Source organism: Prunus avium, chromosome 6 (genome assembly GCF_965620075.1).
Source record: "Prunus avium chromosome 6, drPruAviu1.hap1.1, whole genome shotgun sequence".
In the NCBI taxonomy this organism is placed as follows: domain Eukaryota; kingdom Viridiplantae; phylum Streptophyta; class Magnoliopsida; order Rosales; family Rosaceae; genus Prunus; species Prunus avium.
The window spans coordinates 14,626,230-14,641,864 of record NC_142289.1 but is presented as its reverse complement, the minus strand read 5'-3'; the positions used below and the strand labels follow the sequence as shown (position 1 = coordinate 14,641,864).

The 15,635-nt window shown below is 36.2% G+C and overlaps 2 protein-coding genes across 2 annotated transcripts; one reads left to right on the top strand and one right to left on the bottom strand.

Annotated features, from left to right (window-relative positions):
• Positions 1-1,284: 1,284 nt before the first annotated feature.
• On the top strand, positions 1,285-9,039 carry LOC110754852 (protein HEAT INTOLERANT 4). Its single transcript, XM_021955973.2, has 11 exons — positions 1,285-1,853; positions 1,951-2,009; positions 2,510-2,634; positions 2,748-2,807; positions 3,700-3,758; positions 4,089-4,168; positions 4,693-4,731; positions 5,475-5,537; positions 5,645-5,692; positions 5,823-5,951; positions 8,522-9,039. The coding sequence occupies exons 1-11, from the start codon at positions 1,520-1,522 to the stop codon at positions 8,567-8,569; spliced, it is 1,044 nt and encodes a 347-aa protein (XP_021811665.2). The 5' UTR covers positions 1,285-1,519; the 3' UTR covers positions 8,570-9,039.
• A 364-nt stretch (positions 9,040-9,403) lies between these two features.
• On the bottom strand, positions 9,404-14,568 carry CPR5 (protein). Its single transcript, XM_088254746.1, has 5 exons — positions 13,930-14,568; positions 12,253-12,309; positions 11,840-11,875; positions 10,972-11,706; positions 9,404-10,261 (listed from the first exon to the last, which is right to left on the bottom strand). The coding sequence occupies exons 1-5, from the start codon at positions 14,338-14,340 to the stop codon at positions 9,728-9,730; spliced, it is 1,773 nt and encodes a 590-aa protein (XP_088110872.1). The 5' UTR covers positions 14,341-14,568; the 3' UTR covers positions 9,404-9,727.
• Between the last annotated feature and the right edge of the window lie 1,067 nt (positions 14,569-15,635).

The window sequence follows — 15,635 nt, the reverse complement described above, 5'->3', positions numbered from 1 at the left end:
CCTTTCTACCCAATCCTCTTCAGCCTCCTCCAAAACAGTGGGTGTTGTCACTTCCGCAGGCTCTAGGATCAGACCTCTTGCACTTGAATCCAACTTCAGGGTCCTCAATGCTGGGAAGATCTTGAGCCCAACACTAGGTTGGGTTTATTTAAACTAAGACCCATTGTTTTAAACTGATGGCATGTTTACTAATCTGTAATTGGATTATGAGGAATTGAATTGAGGATGAATTGAATTGAGGAGGAGTTGGATTGAGAAGAATTAGATTCCAGATTCATATTGAAGTTGTTTACTAAACCATATGGATTGTGGGGAGTTAGATTCCGAATTCCTATTGATGTTGTTTACTAAACCATATGGAATTGGGGTAGGAGTGGTTCTAATTACTAAAATGTCCTTGTTGTTGGGTTAAAGTAGATGACATATTTAGAATTTTGAAACTTGTTTGAGGGTATAATGGTAGAAAAGATGAATTCCTAATGGGTTAATTCTCCAGGAATTAGAATACCACCTCCCACCCAAGAATTGAATTCCTCCAAAATTAGGAATTGTGTGCGCCCCACTTGCTTTTCAATTCCTTGATGTGAAGTAAACGCAGGAATCCTCCATATATGAAATTCAATTCCTGATTAGTAAACACACCATGAGATTTGAATATAGGGGTGTGGGGGCGGGGTCAGAAGAGAGAATCAGCTATATAGGTTGGGTTGAGATTTCTTTTTTTATTTTCTAATTCTTTAGTTTTTAATGACATGAACCTTCCAGTCAGGTTAGAAGCCATTTGAGGGAGGGTTTGAGGGAGGGAGGGAGGGAGGGGAATGGATCTTGTGATAGCTGGGGTTTTTTTTCTTTCCATTTTGTTGATTCTTTTTAAAATTTTCAAAAATATACTTCATATTTTAAAGGGGTTTACTTTTTATTTTGCTTTAAAATTACGAATTTGTTCTTATTATTGACAGACAAGTATATGAAATTTAGAAAACTTGACAATAAAAGGTGAAATTGGATATTTATTATGAGTTTGGAGACTAAATTGGCTAACAAAATAATTCAGAAGGCTAAATTCAAATAGCGTGATAATTAAGGAGTCAAAACGACTGAAAATCCTTCATAAAAAAAACATCTCACTTTTGATGAAAAGACAAGTATGATAGTTAATATATCATTACCCAAAAAAGAAAGATATTTGAAGTTTGGATCCCGTTCTCTGATATCTAATCCCGGAAGCATACAAAAGACTAGGAAGAAAGAAAGCCACCTGAGTCTTTTGACCCCTCCTAATTAATTTCCCATCCATCTAAATCCAAATTAAACAACAACAAAAAAAAAACACACACACACACACACAAAGCCTCTCTCTCTCTCTCCTCCCAAAATTCGAATCCGCATCCACCGCCAAACCCTATTTTTCTATCTCTCTCTCTGTATCTCTCTTTCCTCTGGTTCTGGCGAGCTGAGCCTGAGACCAAGCTGCTGCAAATACAAGAAGCACACGAGAATACATATAAAAAGCACGAAAATGAGGAGGGGAGCTAAGAGGAAGGCGAGCCAGAAGGAGGCAGAGAACCACAAAGAATCGAGCAAAGCCGCCAACAGCAGCAAAGCCACAAGGACTCGGACGACGAAGAGGGTTAAGGCGTCCGAGCCCCAATCGGAGCCCCAATACTTGGAGGACCCTCGGAACCTCGAAGATCTATGGAAGGCTGCATTTCCTGTTGGGACTGAATGGGATCAATTGGACTCCGTTTACCAATTCAAGTGGGATTTCTCCAATCTCGAACAAGCTTTTGAAGAAGGGGGGAAGCTCTATGACCTTGGCAAGAACAAAGTCTATCTCTTCGGTTGTACTGAGCGTAAGCTACCTGCTACCAGCTTCTGTTTGCATTTTTTTTTTTTTGGTTTCTTCATTTCAATGTGTTTAATTTCTCCAATTACGTTCGCTTTTTGCAGCTCAATTGGTGTCTGTGAATGGTGAAAACAAAGTTGTTTGCATTCCTGTTGTGGTCGCTGTAAGTTCAACAACTCATCTCTGTTTTCTGCTTTAGATGCCCAATTTTCTTCACTCAAATTAGTTAGCTTTTTACTTTACTGTTTACAAAATAAAATAAAATAACTTATTTATGTGAAAGTTTTACTTCGTACTACTTCAACTGTAATGAAATTGGTTTACTACTTCTTCAATCATATATTGAATTGAACTTCTTAGAATGCAATGTTTGCTCATTTGGGTATGTCTTTCGTTGTTTTACATTGTTGTTTCTTATAGTTCTACTTCCCGTGTTCGTAGAAAATGAGTTTATTTGGTAATGGAAACAATAATTCATCTGCAACCGTCTTGTAATTTTTATTTCTTAGACTGAGTTTGCATCCTGCATTTTTTTTTTCTTTGTAACATGTTTCTTGTATGTTTTTAGTAAATGATTTATATTTTGGTAATTGCAAACCTGACTGCGCATTACTATACATATAATTCATCTCTTGTCTTGCTAAGCTTCTTTTGCTCTTATAGGTTGTATCACCATTCCCCCCTTCGGATAAGATTGGGATTAATTCAGTTCAGAGAGAAGCTGAAGAAATAATTCCCATGAAACAAATGAAAATGGACTGGATTCCGTATATTCCTCTGGAGAATAGGTACTATTTGGTGTTGGTGGTTTTGAACTCATTTCAAGAAACACTTCTGTTTGGAAGTTGTAAAGTTCTTTGTCAATTTCTTGATATCATTGTGCACTTTCAACTTTCTACAGAGACAGCCAAGTTGATAGACTTAAATCTCAAATATTCATTTTGGGCTGCACTCAAAGAAGGTTGAATAACACTCATTCTCATTCCCCTTTCCTCTTTTTCCTTTTATTTCTTGTATTCATGTATGTTTTTAGGTTTTGTAATCAGTGTTACAGAACTGCTGTATAGTGAGTTTGGATATATAATATTGGAATTATTAAAATTACTGTATTATTTTAGTTGGTTTGGTTTAACTCAGTCAAAGCCATGATTATGTTTTTAACTTCCTTATAACCGAATTGAACTAATTTTTTATATTTTTGGTTTTGGTTTTTTGGACAATTAAGTAAAATATTCTTAACAATCCCATGTTATATTCCTGCTTGGCTGTTTAAAAGGAGTAAATCTTGGTTGTTTCTGTAGTCTATTTGTATTTTGCTTTGGATTTGCTACTTTTCATCATAGGTTATTCATAGACATTAGTTACATCATGTTGATCTGCCACTGAATGATTCACTGTTCAGCATAGCTGTCCATGAGAATGTTTTGCATTGAATGTGTACCATAATGTTCATTTGTACCTGAGTGGCTGATGTATTCCCATTGGCTGGCTTTGAACCCTTGGTTGAGGCTGACTAATGACACCTCCTTAGCTGTTTCTTGTCTGAACTAAAACCCTGTGCTTTTACTTGAGGCCATATGTCATACATTGAAATGCACGCTATATATAAATTATAAAGTCGCCTAGGCAGGCTTGTAGTTTACATATTTTCCCTAGATAAAGTGGGTGTTTGTAAGCCTTTATCATTGCTATTTTGCTTTTCAGACCTCTGTTTTAAAATTAGTTTTCCACTTTTGTTCGAGTTTTGCTGTTGAGTTTTGTCTTACACTGTTTATTTGAGCCCAACTTTTATTATTGTCACATTGTTTGAGGATTTAACTATTTTTTGGTTATTTATATAAATGTTATTGCAGGGCTGCTTTGAAACACATGAAGATAGATCGTCTCAAGAAATTTGAGTACTGTTTGCCTTGTAGGTTTCCAAACTATCTTTTGTTGTTATAGTTGTTTAATTTCACATTGACTTATAGACGTTTTGATTATCTGAAGGATATGAGATTCTCTCTCTCTCTCTCTCTCTCTCTCTCTCTCGGTTGTTCAAAATTATTATGTTAGGAAGTGAAAAGGAAAATACCATCCTTAATGTTCTGAAATTTATGGATAAATTTGGGGCTTGATGATGGTTACTTTGACTTGGTTATTGACATAGGATGGTTCAACTCATGTTTGTTGGTGATCAATCATCATTGTCTGTAGTGCATGTTGAACTCTACTGGTTTTGACATGCTGTCATCTTTGACAGATTTCTATCAGCCTTTTAAGGAAGATGAGCTTGAGCAAAGCACTGAGGTCCCAATAATGTTTCCAGGAGAGCCAAAGCCGGTAAGGGTTATAGTTATTTATGAAACAAACTAATGGACAACAAATTGTTTGGATATGGAATATATGACTGGGTTTATGGATTCCCTTTATTTGATAAGCTAGAGTGCAGAAGGGGTGGAACCTAATATACAATAATAGTTCCTAAATTAAAAAAAGAAGAAAAATAAGTGAACAGGAAAAACTGTACTAGGCTGGCATGCGGTCATGAAGCGATGAATTTTTTATTTATTCTTGTCCTACATCCTTCTATGTCCTCCTTCCTTCTTGACTTCAATTTAAGTACAACTCATGGACATCCTTTTACTGAGATTATATATCTCTTAGATCTCTTTGTCCAACCCATTTTAATCCTATGCGAGGCTTATACTGGTGGCCATAAGTTTCTGGAAATTGGACAAATGAAGTAAAAGATCAATCTTTTCATTACACAAACAAGTTACTAGGTGCTCATATGAAATGGAATGACTACAGTATGTACACTTCCAGATCTTTGGTGAAGTGACTTTCTTTTTTGCCCTTTGCAGGTTTACTGTGAATTTGATTGGGAGTTGGATGAATTGGAGGTACAAAATCAAACTTTTTATGTTTGTGTATGTTTTGGATTGATTCAGTTCTGAAATTGTGTCGCTTATGATGCTTCTTATCAACTTTATCTTTTGCATCTGGTTACTTGTCATTGATACAGACATGGTTATTTTAATTGGCTAGGATTATTTTTTATATAAGTTCACTATTCAAGTTTGTAAATTATTTTGACCTTTGTAGCATATTCTTTTATAAGGAATCCATATATATCTTAGAGAGTGGCACTTCCAATTATATAGTGATGCTTCTTTAATGTATTTGTAATTGTTTTCTTTTTTATTCAGATACATTGACAATACTATTGAATATTTCTCTGCCATTTACGAGATTCATCTTGAGTTAGAATATGGCAATTTCTTCTTTAATTCAGGACTAGAACTGGAAGCTGAAGTATAGAAAGGCTAATGTTTATCTAATGATGTATTTCCTCGGTATTGTATTCTGATTTCAATGACTAATGTGTTTCAACGTGCATATTTATATTGTAATCATTTTTCCTAGTTACAAACATTTGATGAGTGAGCTTCTTTTGGTTATTTAATGATGTTTAACAGCAAGTCCTGGTAACATGCTTTTGCATCTTTTTTATTATTGAATTCCCCCATCTTTTGCCCAGTTTTGTTAAATTTGTTTCCTTGCTGATCCCCCTTTGTTAAGTACAAAGAGACGATATAAAAACATCAATGAAGCGTGTTGCACTAAATTGTCTCTAAACCTGTAGGAGTTCACTGATAAATTGATAGAAGAGGAGGAATTATCTGCAGACCAGAAGGATGCATTCAAGGTAAATTGTAAAAAAGATGGAAGTGACTCATAACCTTCTACTTCTCTCTTCCTCCTTCCCTTATCCTTGCACTAGTTGTTTCTGAATTTCCTTTAATGCTTTCTCAGGAGTTTGTCAAGGAGAAAGTACGTGAACAAAAGAAAAATAACCGGGAGGTACTCTTTTTTTTCTTTAATATTTTTACCAAGATATAATTGGCTATATTTGGGTGATTGAACAATATTTATATAGAAGTATAAAATTTGTTTAGAAGTATAATTTTTCTTCTATTTCTCTCTTTTATAGGCAAGGGAAGCCCGGAGAAAAGCCATTGAAGAAATGAGTGAGGAAGCTAAAGCAGCATTTGAAAATATGAGGTTTTACAAGTTCTACCCTGTACAGACACCAGATACTCCTGACGTATCAAATGTTAAGGTAATGTTCTAAACACTGATATTTTGGATTTGTATTGGCATATGTGAAAGCAGCTTTGTTGCAACTTACAAGGTCAAGGGTTGCGGATAGTTGTCATATTTAAACTGGGTGTTCAAATATGTGCAATAGACTATGCTGGTCTACCATCTTGAATGCCTTTGCTTTTTTATTTTTGTTCATTGGAAAATTTGGTTGAATCAGGTGGTCATGTTGCTTTACTTAGCAGACCCATCTGGTTTTCCAAATGTCTTGGTCATACCACTGTTAGTCCCTCGGATAAAGTTTCTGTGTGGTTATATGGGATTGGATTTGTGTCATAAATGCCAGATGATTGCTGTTTTACTTAGTGGATTCAGCTTAGAAAAAGTCTGGTGTTTGGTAATTCAATTGATCTATTGTTGTATAATCATGAGTTTGTTCGAACTTCCAAGGTTCTGTCTAGGATTTGACCTTTAATTCAGTGAGTTCTTGCAGAAGAATAATATATTAAAAATTTCCATACATTTTGCTAAAGAAAAGAGACCTGGTTGTTGCTCGTTGCCCAGTTTTTCTGGGAACATTTCAGAATAGCCACTGCCTCTTTAGTTCTCGTTTTCAAAATATATAAATAATAGCAAAAAGAAAGAAGAGGAGGATCTTCCTTGGGCTTTATTGATGCTTAAGTCCTTTTTAATGTTCAGTATGACGACCTTATTGTCTCTTCTCCTAGAAGTGATTCATTCTTTGTATTTGCCACTGGTATGCACACTTTAGGTACCTGCCAAATACTCTATTGTCAGTCTCCCCTCATCCAGTTCACTTAGATGTTTGTTCTTGCTGCTTTTGTTATCCACCTATGCCATTCCTCTTTTGAATTAGTCTTGTTCATGTTTGTTGTCTAATTTTATCTTTATATTTATATTTAAGTCTCATTTTGGTCGGGTGTTATAGCTTCATAGTTTTGTTTTATGCTGGGGTCTGTAACTTCATAGGTCTTAGTGGTTCTTGTTTTTCTGCTTTTTGTACATCTTTTGTTTCTCTGTTAATACAAATCGTTTCTTTAAAAAAAAATGTTTATTGTCTAATTCATTCAATATATCTCCTCAAACTGTGAGTCTCTTCTAATCAATTAGGGCCAACCAATAATTAGTATGTTTTTAAGTTTATGTAGTATTTGATGCTTAATGTAGTTACATGCCTTGGCTTAAGCTTACAGCTTTTTGTTTCTCTTCATTTCTTAGAAGTTAGGTCTTGCAACTTGTAGGCATTTTTAGTATTGATTGTTGGTTGAGTAAATGGATGTACATCCTCTCCGGATCATACCTCAGCTTTTAATTCCAAAGTTGATATAAAAGATTGGTTTTGCTTGTCTTTCTTAGAAAGAATAAAGTCTTTCTTCTTCTTTTTGTTATATTTTTTCCTTCCATTTTCTCATTTCCTCCCTTCACCTCTGCCTCTCCCTATTTCCAGGGTCAAAACCTCTGCAGCCCATGCCTTGCGTTTTCTTCTTTTAACTTTTTGTCTATTACCTCCCGCCTCCCACTTTCCAGATCTGAGATCTCTGCAATGCATAACTACAGCGCCAAACTGGCATGATTTTGGGTGTTGCTAACCTTGTTATTTAGTTTTTGGTATGGTGAATGAGGTGGGGTTGACTGAAATTTTGGTACTTGATTGAATAGTGGATCTAAAGCTTAAACAGAGGTGGTCTACATGATGTTTTCTGTTGGGTGGCTGTTTTTGTCGAATGTGGAAAAGGAATATCATTGATGAAACACAACTTCAAATCGCTCAGATAGACAAAACGAAGGGAAATTTAATATTTGAAAAATACGAATCCTTAAACAAGGGTTTTGTGCTTCCCTGAAAAGCACAAAAAAATTGTTCTGGGTTTTGGATTAAAACAGTGCCAAGTAAAAAAGCAAAGGAGAGGAAAGGTTGTATAGGTACTTTGTTTTTTGTGGTTTGCGGAGAGATTAAACACCTACTTGTGAGCATAATTGTGATCTTGTGATCTGACTTGAACGGTAAGGATTCAAAATTTAGGTGTGATGAACAGTTCCGGAGAGATCCACATCCTGAGAACATGTAGGCAAAGAAAGTTGGGCTTGCTCAATGTCAACTTGATGAATATTAGTGGATATCTTCTCAAAGTCACACAATTAACTTCTCATGACATGCACAAAGAAACCATATTAACTTTAGACTTCTGCATATCCTGATAGGAAGTTGGTGTAGCAAAACCTTAAGCGTGGTTTTTATCTCTTTTAATGACATTAACTATTAGTAAAATGTAAGAGTAGATATGTGATGGGTTTGGTATGATTGTCTATGCATCCTCTCTTTAGCCTCTATTTTGTGTGTGTTTATTTCTCCATTTCTGTTTAGCATGCTTTCCATATAACTAAAGAAAGGTGTTTAAGCCCTTCTTTCCATTTTTAATAAAGGTTTTTGGTTCTTAAAGAAAGAGAAATACAATGAAGAGAGCTTTTCTGAACATGCCAGGGTTCATTACCCTTTGCACTTTTCATATAGAAGTGGACCATGATATGGTTCAATATTAATGTTTTCCGGGTGCTCTTGCCTCGCAGGCTCCATTCATCAACAGGTATTATGGCAAAGCTCATGAGGTATTGTGATTATTTCCTCTAAGGTCAAGATGGCAGATTTGAAATGTCTCGAGCCTTGTCTGGCCGTGCTGTTAACTACTCTAAGATAAAGACTTGGTACTCTGAAAAAGTATGGGAGGCAATCCCCTGGTGCCTCGATATAGAATTGCTTGAATACAGCCTAGGTGTCTCCCAGACAGATGTAGACTTGTAGCTTCAGAATTTTTAGATAAAAGAAGATGAGGTGCACTTGTTACCACAGGAGGAATTTGTAAGATACATTGAGGCTTTTGAATTTTGTACTAGTGGGGCTGTGAAGCTGGAATTTTCCAGTGGCTTAGAATGTCTTCATTTCTCTCTGAGTAATGTTCTTTTTCGAATTGACATTCGCTTTGTATTACCACAATTGGGATGTTGTAGGAGCAAGATGAATGACAACACAGTTGTGAATGTGTCCTTTCCTTTTTGTGAATAAAGCAGTTGCCTTTTATTTTATTTTATTTTATAATGATTTTTTAATTATCGTTTTAGGTAGAACAGTTGTATTATGTCATCATGGTGACGTGGTATAACAAACCAAACATAAATACCTTCATTAACAAGGTTTGAAGATGTCCCAAGTTCGGCTACAATAAAAATGGTAATACTTAAAACTCAACAGGTTCTACTTTAGACGGTGGCCCTCTTTCCAAAAATGACTCCTAAATAATCTGTTTACAGAACTGGTGAAAGCATAAGGCTTTAGAAACAAACATTATGACAAACTATACACAACAATTGAATGATAGATTTGGTCATACCTATTCACAAAGCATACTTGAAACTTGTCCAATGCAAATGGAATTTAGAGGCTCTAGATCAGAATTGTGCCCAAAACATTCATCCATGTTATATATGACCCCATAAAACATGAGCAAGCAGCAAATCATATGATAATACACATCAAGCACTCATACTTCCCGGCCTGCACTCCCTTACTTTCACTAGACCAGAAACGATAATAGCACAAAATGGCCCTTTCGTTTGAATTACACATACATCAGATACTATTACAATGTCAGCTGAGTTGTTTGGGCCAGATACAACGGCTTGACATCATGTACAGACTAAGTTATGCTGAAAGGCAAAAGCTACCTTGTTGAGAAAAAAGGAAGCAGCTCCTCTCAGTACTCTAGAAACCAGCTTTCGTCACCAGTAACCAGGATTAATGACCAGCAGCAGGAAATGATGTTTCCATTCACCAACGCTTGCGAAAGGCGTGAGGCCACAAAAGAGTGGCAGAAACAGAAATGAAGTACCATAAAAAATCACCCGCCGAATCCAGTATGGAAATAGTGTTTTTCCTTTTGTTCCTTGAGACACGTCGATCGGTCCATGGAGGATAAAGAACAAAGCAGATGTGCATACATTACAGAAGAAATGCAGCATGCAAAGAGTCTCCCAATATATAAGCCAATGATACCCACTCCCTCCCAATGTGTCTACACAAAGCTTGCCAAAAAAACCACACACAATTCCCAGTAGCAAGATTATGAAAGTTACTGGCATTATCTGTTTTGCAGTTGCAGAGCGCTGGAGGAGCAAAAAAGCAATTGCAAGAATCACAAAGACACCAAATAGCATTCGGCTCACAACTTCAACCTTGCACCTTAGAACGTGAAACCCTGAATTGAAAGATGCCGTTGGATCCCAGGCTTTCCAGCTCACCCAAGACTTTGACTCCTGGGATAGAAAAAGAATTAGTTAAAATTTACCAGAAAACAAAAACCAATGTTACGGTATGTACGAGAGAAATAACATATATCATGCATATATTGTTTACAGTGCTGTCCAAGTGTTCATTACAAAAAGGCCCATTTATACGCAATCCCAAAATACTTAAAACCTGAACAACAGAATGCAATAACAATTAAACCCGACTAACCAAATTCTTAAATTGTAAAGACTTAACAAGCTAAATAACTAAATCTTGAATTATAGCTTCAATAGAATAGAACCAAATCAAGTGAACCTATTTCCTTTTGGACTGGTCAGTGGATTCCCTCTATAATAAAAATCAAATCCTAAAAATTGCCCTTTGAGATTTTCTTACATGTAATCAATTATTGATGTAACTCAGGTGTAGGAACAATCCAAAAAGCTGCAGCCAATAGATAGTTCTAGCTGTTTCTTGGAGAAAGATTTTTATAGGAAAGTAGTCAAGAAAGAGGCTATTGCTGATTTTCATACATACAGCTCGGTATGAGTTACTTATTTTATCCACATATCATGTCTCGGTATTTTCTCATGTTCTAAACAACTAGCAACATCTTGTTACCTGGAGTTATGGATCACATAAATAGGCATATAGGAAAGCCAAATAATAACAGCACTAACAACTAAGTGAAGCTTAAACTAAATCACATGAAGCCAGAAAAGAAAAAAGGAATTACCTTTGTTGAAGGTGTGCAGGATGCAGTAGCTTCAGTAAGTCTTTTGTACGAATACACATAAGCACCATATATCAGGGATGCGATCATGACAAGCAAACCAGCAACTAGACAGTCAATGCACTTTTTAAGCAGCTCAGCATGTCTTGTATCTTCTAATTGACTCTTCAACTTTTCAGCTTTGAAGGATGCTTTTGATACGTCCATCGAAATTTTTGACCTCTGCAGTTGATTTGAATCATAGTTGAGAGCTAGCTGTGTCTCTTTCAATTTTAGTCTCTGCATTGTAAGATTAAGCTCCAATGTTTTGAGGTCATTAGCACGGGCTTGCTCTATGACAGACTTCCCAATAGTTCTAAGCATGGACTGGTTAGCTCCAGATTCAGATGTTCTTGGAGGAATACAAGTCAACTGGTTTGTTTGCCCATGCAGGGCAAGCTCCAGGTTAATAGAACTTGTTAACATACTCCGATTTAATTCATCTCTATAATTTAATTGACCCTGGGTTGCATCAGTGTGGGACATTGCTTTTGAGTGACAATCTTCTATATCAGAGCTGCTTGCACCATCTTGTTCATCATGAGTCACATGTAAAGAAGACCCTTCCATGTTTTGGTGGCTCGAGAGACATCCCCTGTTATTTGTAGATGATTCCTTGATCGATTTTAGAGTCCTCAAGGTACTCCCAAATGATTTTTCAAAGTTCCGGATAAAACAATCAAATGTGTTCCCGAAAACCTGTAGCCCAATACGCAGTCAAGACAGATAAATACGACTTTAGCATCTAGGACTTGTGGAGTGTTGATATGAACAACAAGAAGGAACTTCAAACCACTTTCAATGGATGAGTCAGCAGTTAAGTCTGACTTACATTGGCTAAAGATTCTCTGACAGCTGAAGCACATATCTGCACTCCAGTAAATAGATGTATAATTAGTTGATGCCCTATTATCCGAATATGAAGAAAATAAAATTATGAAGCAAGTGAGGAGAAAGTATAGAATTGTTCAACCCCACCATTGCAGGCAGGCTTCATTTTTACTGTGACAACTATTTCATCAAACCAAGTACGAAACAGCCTGATATCACAAGCTGACAGGTTACTGGAAGGGCGACTTTGGTCATATGAATTTGAGTTGTCATAAGTAATAAACGTGAGTCAATTACATGTCCAATGAACTAATTAGTGCATTTTGACAATGAAAGAAAGTACATACAGAGAACTGATGGTGTAAGGTGAAGCTTATTGTTGATGTAGGTAGTGTAGCATGAAAAGAAGAGTACCTTAGCAAGATGATCAGAAGACATCCCTCCACCTACCTCGCCATTTCTTTCCAGAATCTATATTAAAATATCATCACACGCAAATTATCGATGAGTACACTTACTGAGAATTACAAAAAGTGAAACAGAAGCAGGGAATGTTATCTCTTCAAGAGCCACAATCAGTCAAGGAAGAAGCACCATGCACAGGTAATAGCCAGAGAAGACTGACCACATGAAACTAACACCATAAAAACCCACAAGGAAAGAATCAAGAAAAGAAGTAGAAATGAAAGATGAAATGAAGGCTCAACAACATGAGTAAAATAAAATAACACCACATGAATAACATACTGTTTCCTTCATATAATAATGAAAAATAGACCACGTAAAACAAACGCCAAGCACCTTGAACTTGACGTGAGGTTTTCTATGTTTCATATGAATTCCATGTGTAACAAATCCAGCTGCCTAGAAAATGTAATCAATTTCTATAAGGAGAAAAAGAAAATTTCATATTAAAATCATTTGAAGAAACAAAAAAGAAAAGGCTTAGTTATTAAAATCAAAATCCAAAACATGTTTTAGAGAATTTGTCGGTCAATATTTAAATAATGTAGTTGTTTAAGCATCTCCAAAGGGGGCTTAGCCACTTTCGACATTCCTACTCCAACCATGCTCACTACGTTTAGTAGTCATTAATTTCTCCCCACAAATTCCAAAAAGAAAAGAAAAAAAAAGTGATTGTTATGTATATTTAAATATTAGGTAGCTAGTCACTACAAGCCACTTTCTCTCTCTTCAGATTTCAGAGCTCAAAACATTCAACATCGTTAACTACAGGAACTAAGAGGTTATCCAATCCAACACTAGAGAGGGATAAAAAGAAATGCATATACTGTGCCATCCTAATATATACAGATTAAGGGCACCTAAGGAAGCCACAATTTCCATTTTGCTAAATTTGTATAAGGCCAACAACAATCTACATTAATACGCAGAATCATATTACTGAACGAATAGAACAAAAAGATACCATATTCACAATCTACAGATCCCAAAGACAAAATCAAGCTTAAGTCATAAAAGAATTGGTTAATAGGGACACAGCAACAAGCCACAACCACAAACCATTCCAAATAAGTTACATATTTCCTTTGAGAGTGATAATTACGATATTCTGTACATATTTCATTCCCATCACTTAATGCCTATTAATTCATTGCCCATTAATCCTTGTAAACAAGCTCACTAACTTTGTATAAAAAGACACAAACTTTATCAATACAACAATGTGAACTACAAAAGTATAGCGACCACTAAATCCTCCAAACTTTAACTTCAAAAACTACAGACAGAATTCTTTGTATCAAGGCACAACCCATCTCACATTTTTCTAGCTAGACAAACCTCAAATACAACTCTGCAAGTTCAAAACGACAAAAGCAAAGAACCGGGTTGAGAATTTCAGAAGTCCAATCCGAGAAACAAACTTCAAAAGGGTATAAGAACCAGATTTACAAACAACTAACGCTTAAAAATCATAACTTTTCCACACACACCACAAACAAATACCAAAATTCAACTCCAAGATATAAACTTTCTACACGCACAACGACCAATTATTGAAACCCGCAATCTCGCAAATCAGACACAGAACAAAACCAGTTAAGAACCAAAAATAGAAAAAATATGAACCTGGGCAACAAAAGCTGCAATTGACATTCCCAACCGGAACGCGATCTCATCGGCATTAGGGTTTCTTCGAGGCGCAGTGAAAACCATCTTAGGGCTTCGGCGCTTGCCCGCCACGCGTGTTCCCCTGAATGACGAACCCGAAGAAGTTGAACCACAAGACGAAGATGGCGCTGCAGCTGCATCTTTTAATACCTTTCTCTTCGTCTTCTTTGTGTTCCTGCAGATGGGTTTTGTTGGGCTTTCATCACACGGCGAGAGGTTTCGGACCGTTGGATTTGAAGGGTTGGGGTTGGCATCGACAGTGGCGGTGGCGGCGTTTTCATGGTCTACAGTGTCGGCTTGATCGCTGAGAACGCAAGGTTTGGAGGCGAGGAGTTGTAGAGAAGGTGGAGAAGAAGAAGGGGTGTCCATGGAACGCAAGGATAGGTGGGAAAGGGAGTAACTTCTACATAGATTTGAAAAAAGTTTGGGTTTTGATTTTGATTTTGTGGAGAAATTCAAAAACTATTCCGATCTTTTTTGCCTTTTTGATTTTATGTCCCTTATTTTTGGTTACATTGGAGGAAAGAAACCCCTACTGGGATTCGATCCTGGGTGCCATGGGGGGAAGGGGGAAACCACCACCACTGTGGTGGGAACCCATTGGCTTTTATGTCCCTTATTTGAAGAAAGGAAAGTTGTATGGTAAGAAAAGAAATTATTTCAATTTTTAGTTTTTTTTTTTGGATTTCAATTTTTAGTTTCACCGCCATTTCTAAGAACCCATTTGGCATTGCTTATGTGGGGTCATTAGTGATTTTTAGAAATTTTTGGAAGTCCAAGCCCATTTGATAAATGGGTTGAAAATCACTTTTGTCAAAAAATTGTTGTGAGCCAAAGCCATTAGGAGAAGCGGTTTCCTTTTTAATGCAATAGTTACTGCAACTTTGAATATCATGTCGTCTTGATGTAAGCTGTGGCAGAATCAGTGCTCCTCTCTCTCTCTCTCTCTCTCAAGCATAAATATCGATGGTAATCTTTTTCTAATTGGTAGCCATCAAAAGGAAAAGGTTAAGTTCTTGTCTACGAATGAAATTACACTTATGGTTTGAGATTGTTTTAGTTGGGCTTAAAAGGTGGTCATTCCAGTGTTAAAAAAAAAAAAAAGATGTTCATTCTAGAATTTTCAAAATGCAATCACTGTTTTGGGAACTTTTATTGCCGGAATACATTTACTTGTCAAATTATACTTTTTATTTGAATGCTTAGTTAGATATGACATTGTTGTGCCCTTTATTATAGTCAAATAATATGGTAGAATATTTTCAGATGTATTTCATTCTCCGAAATGAGGTATTTATAATACAAGGTTATAAACCCTAGTAGGGTTAAACTGGAAAAACAAGTGGAATCCTAATTACATAATATCTATATAAAAAGAAATAAATAAAATAATATTCTAAGATACTTGTAGAAACAGCTTTCGTAAGAACATCGGCTAACTGGTACTCAGAACGGATGAACGGAAAGGAAACAATCTCCGCATCTAACTTTTCTATAATGAAATTTCGATCAACTTCCACATGCTTTGTACGATCATGTTGTACAGGGTTATGAGCAATTGCAATCGCAGCCGTATTGTCACAATATAAATCCATGGGTTTCTTAGGCCCAAAACCAAGGTCTCTCAACAATCTCCTCAACCATAGTAATTTAGATACACCATG

Coding starts and splice junctions, on each gene's coding strand:
- LOC110754852 (XM_021955973.2), top strand. CDS start 1,520: ATGAGGAGGGGAGCTAAGAGGAAGGCGAGCCAGAAGGAGGCAGAGAAC. Junction 4,169..4,692: donor TTCCAGGAGAGCCAAAGCCG/GTAAGGGTTATA, acceptor TGCCCTTTGCAG/GTTTACTGTGAATTTGATTG. Junction 5,538..5,644: donor ACCAGAAGGATGCATTCAAG/GTAAATTGTAAA, acceptor ATGCTTTCTCAG/GAGTTTGTCAAGGAGAAAGT.
- CPR5 (XM_088254746.1), bottom strand. CDS start 14,340: ATGGACACCCCTTCTTCTTCTCCACCTTCTCTACAACTCCTCGCCTCC. Junction 12,310..13,929: donor TTGCAGCTTTTGTTGCCCAG/GTTCATATTTTT, acceptor ATTTTAATATAG/ATTCTGGAAAGAAATGGCGA. Junction 10,262..10,971: donor CCTGCACACCTTCAACAAAG/GTAATTCCTTTT, acceptor TTTCTATCCCAG/GAGTCAAAGTCTTGGGTGAG.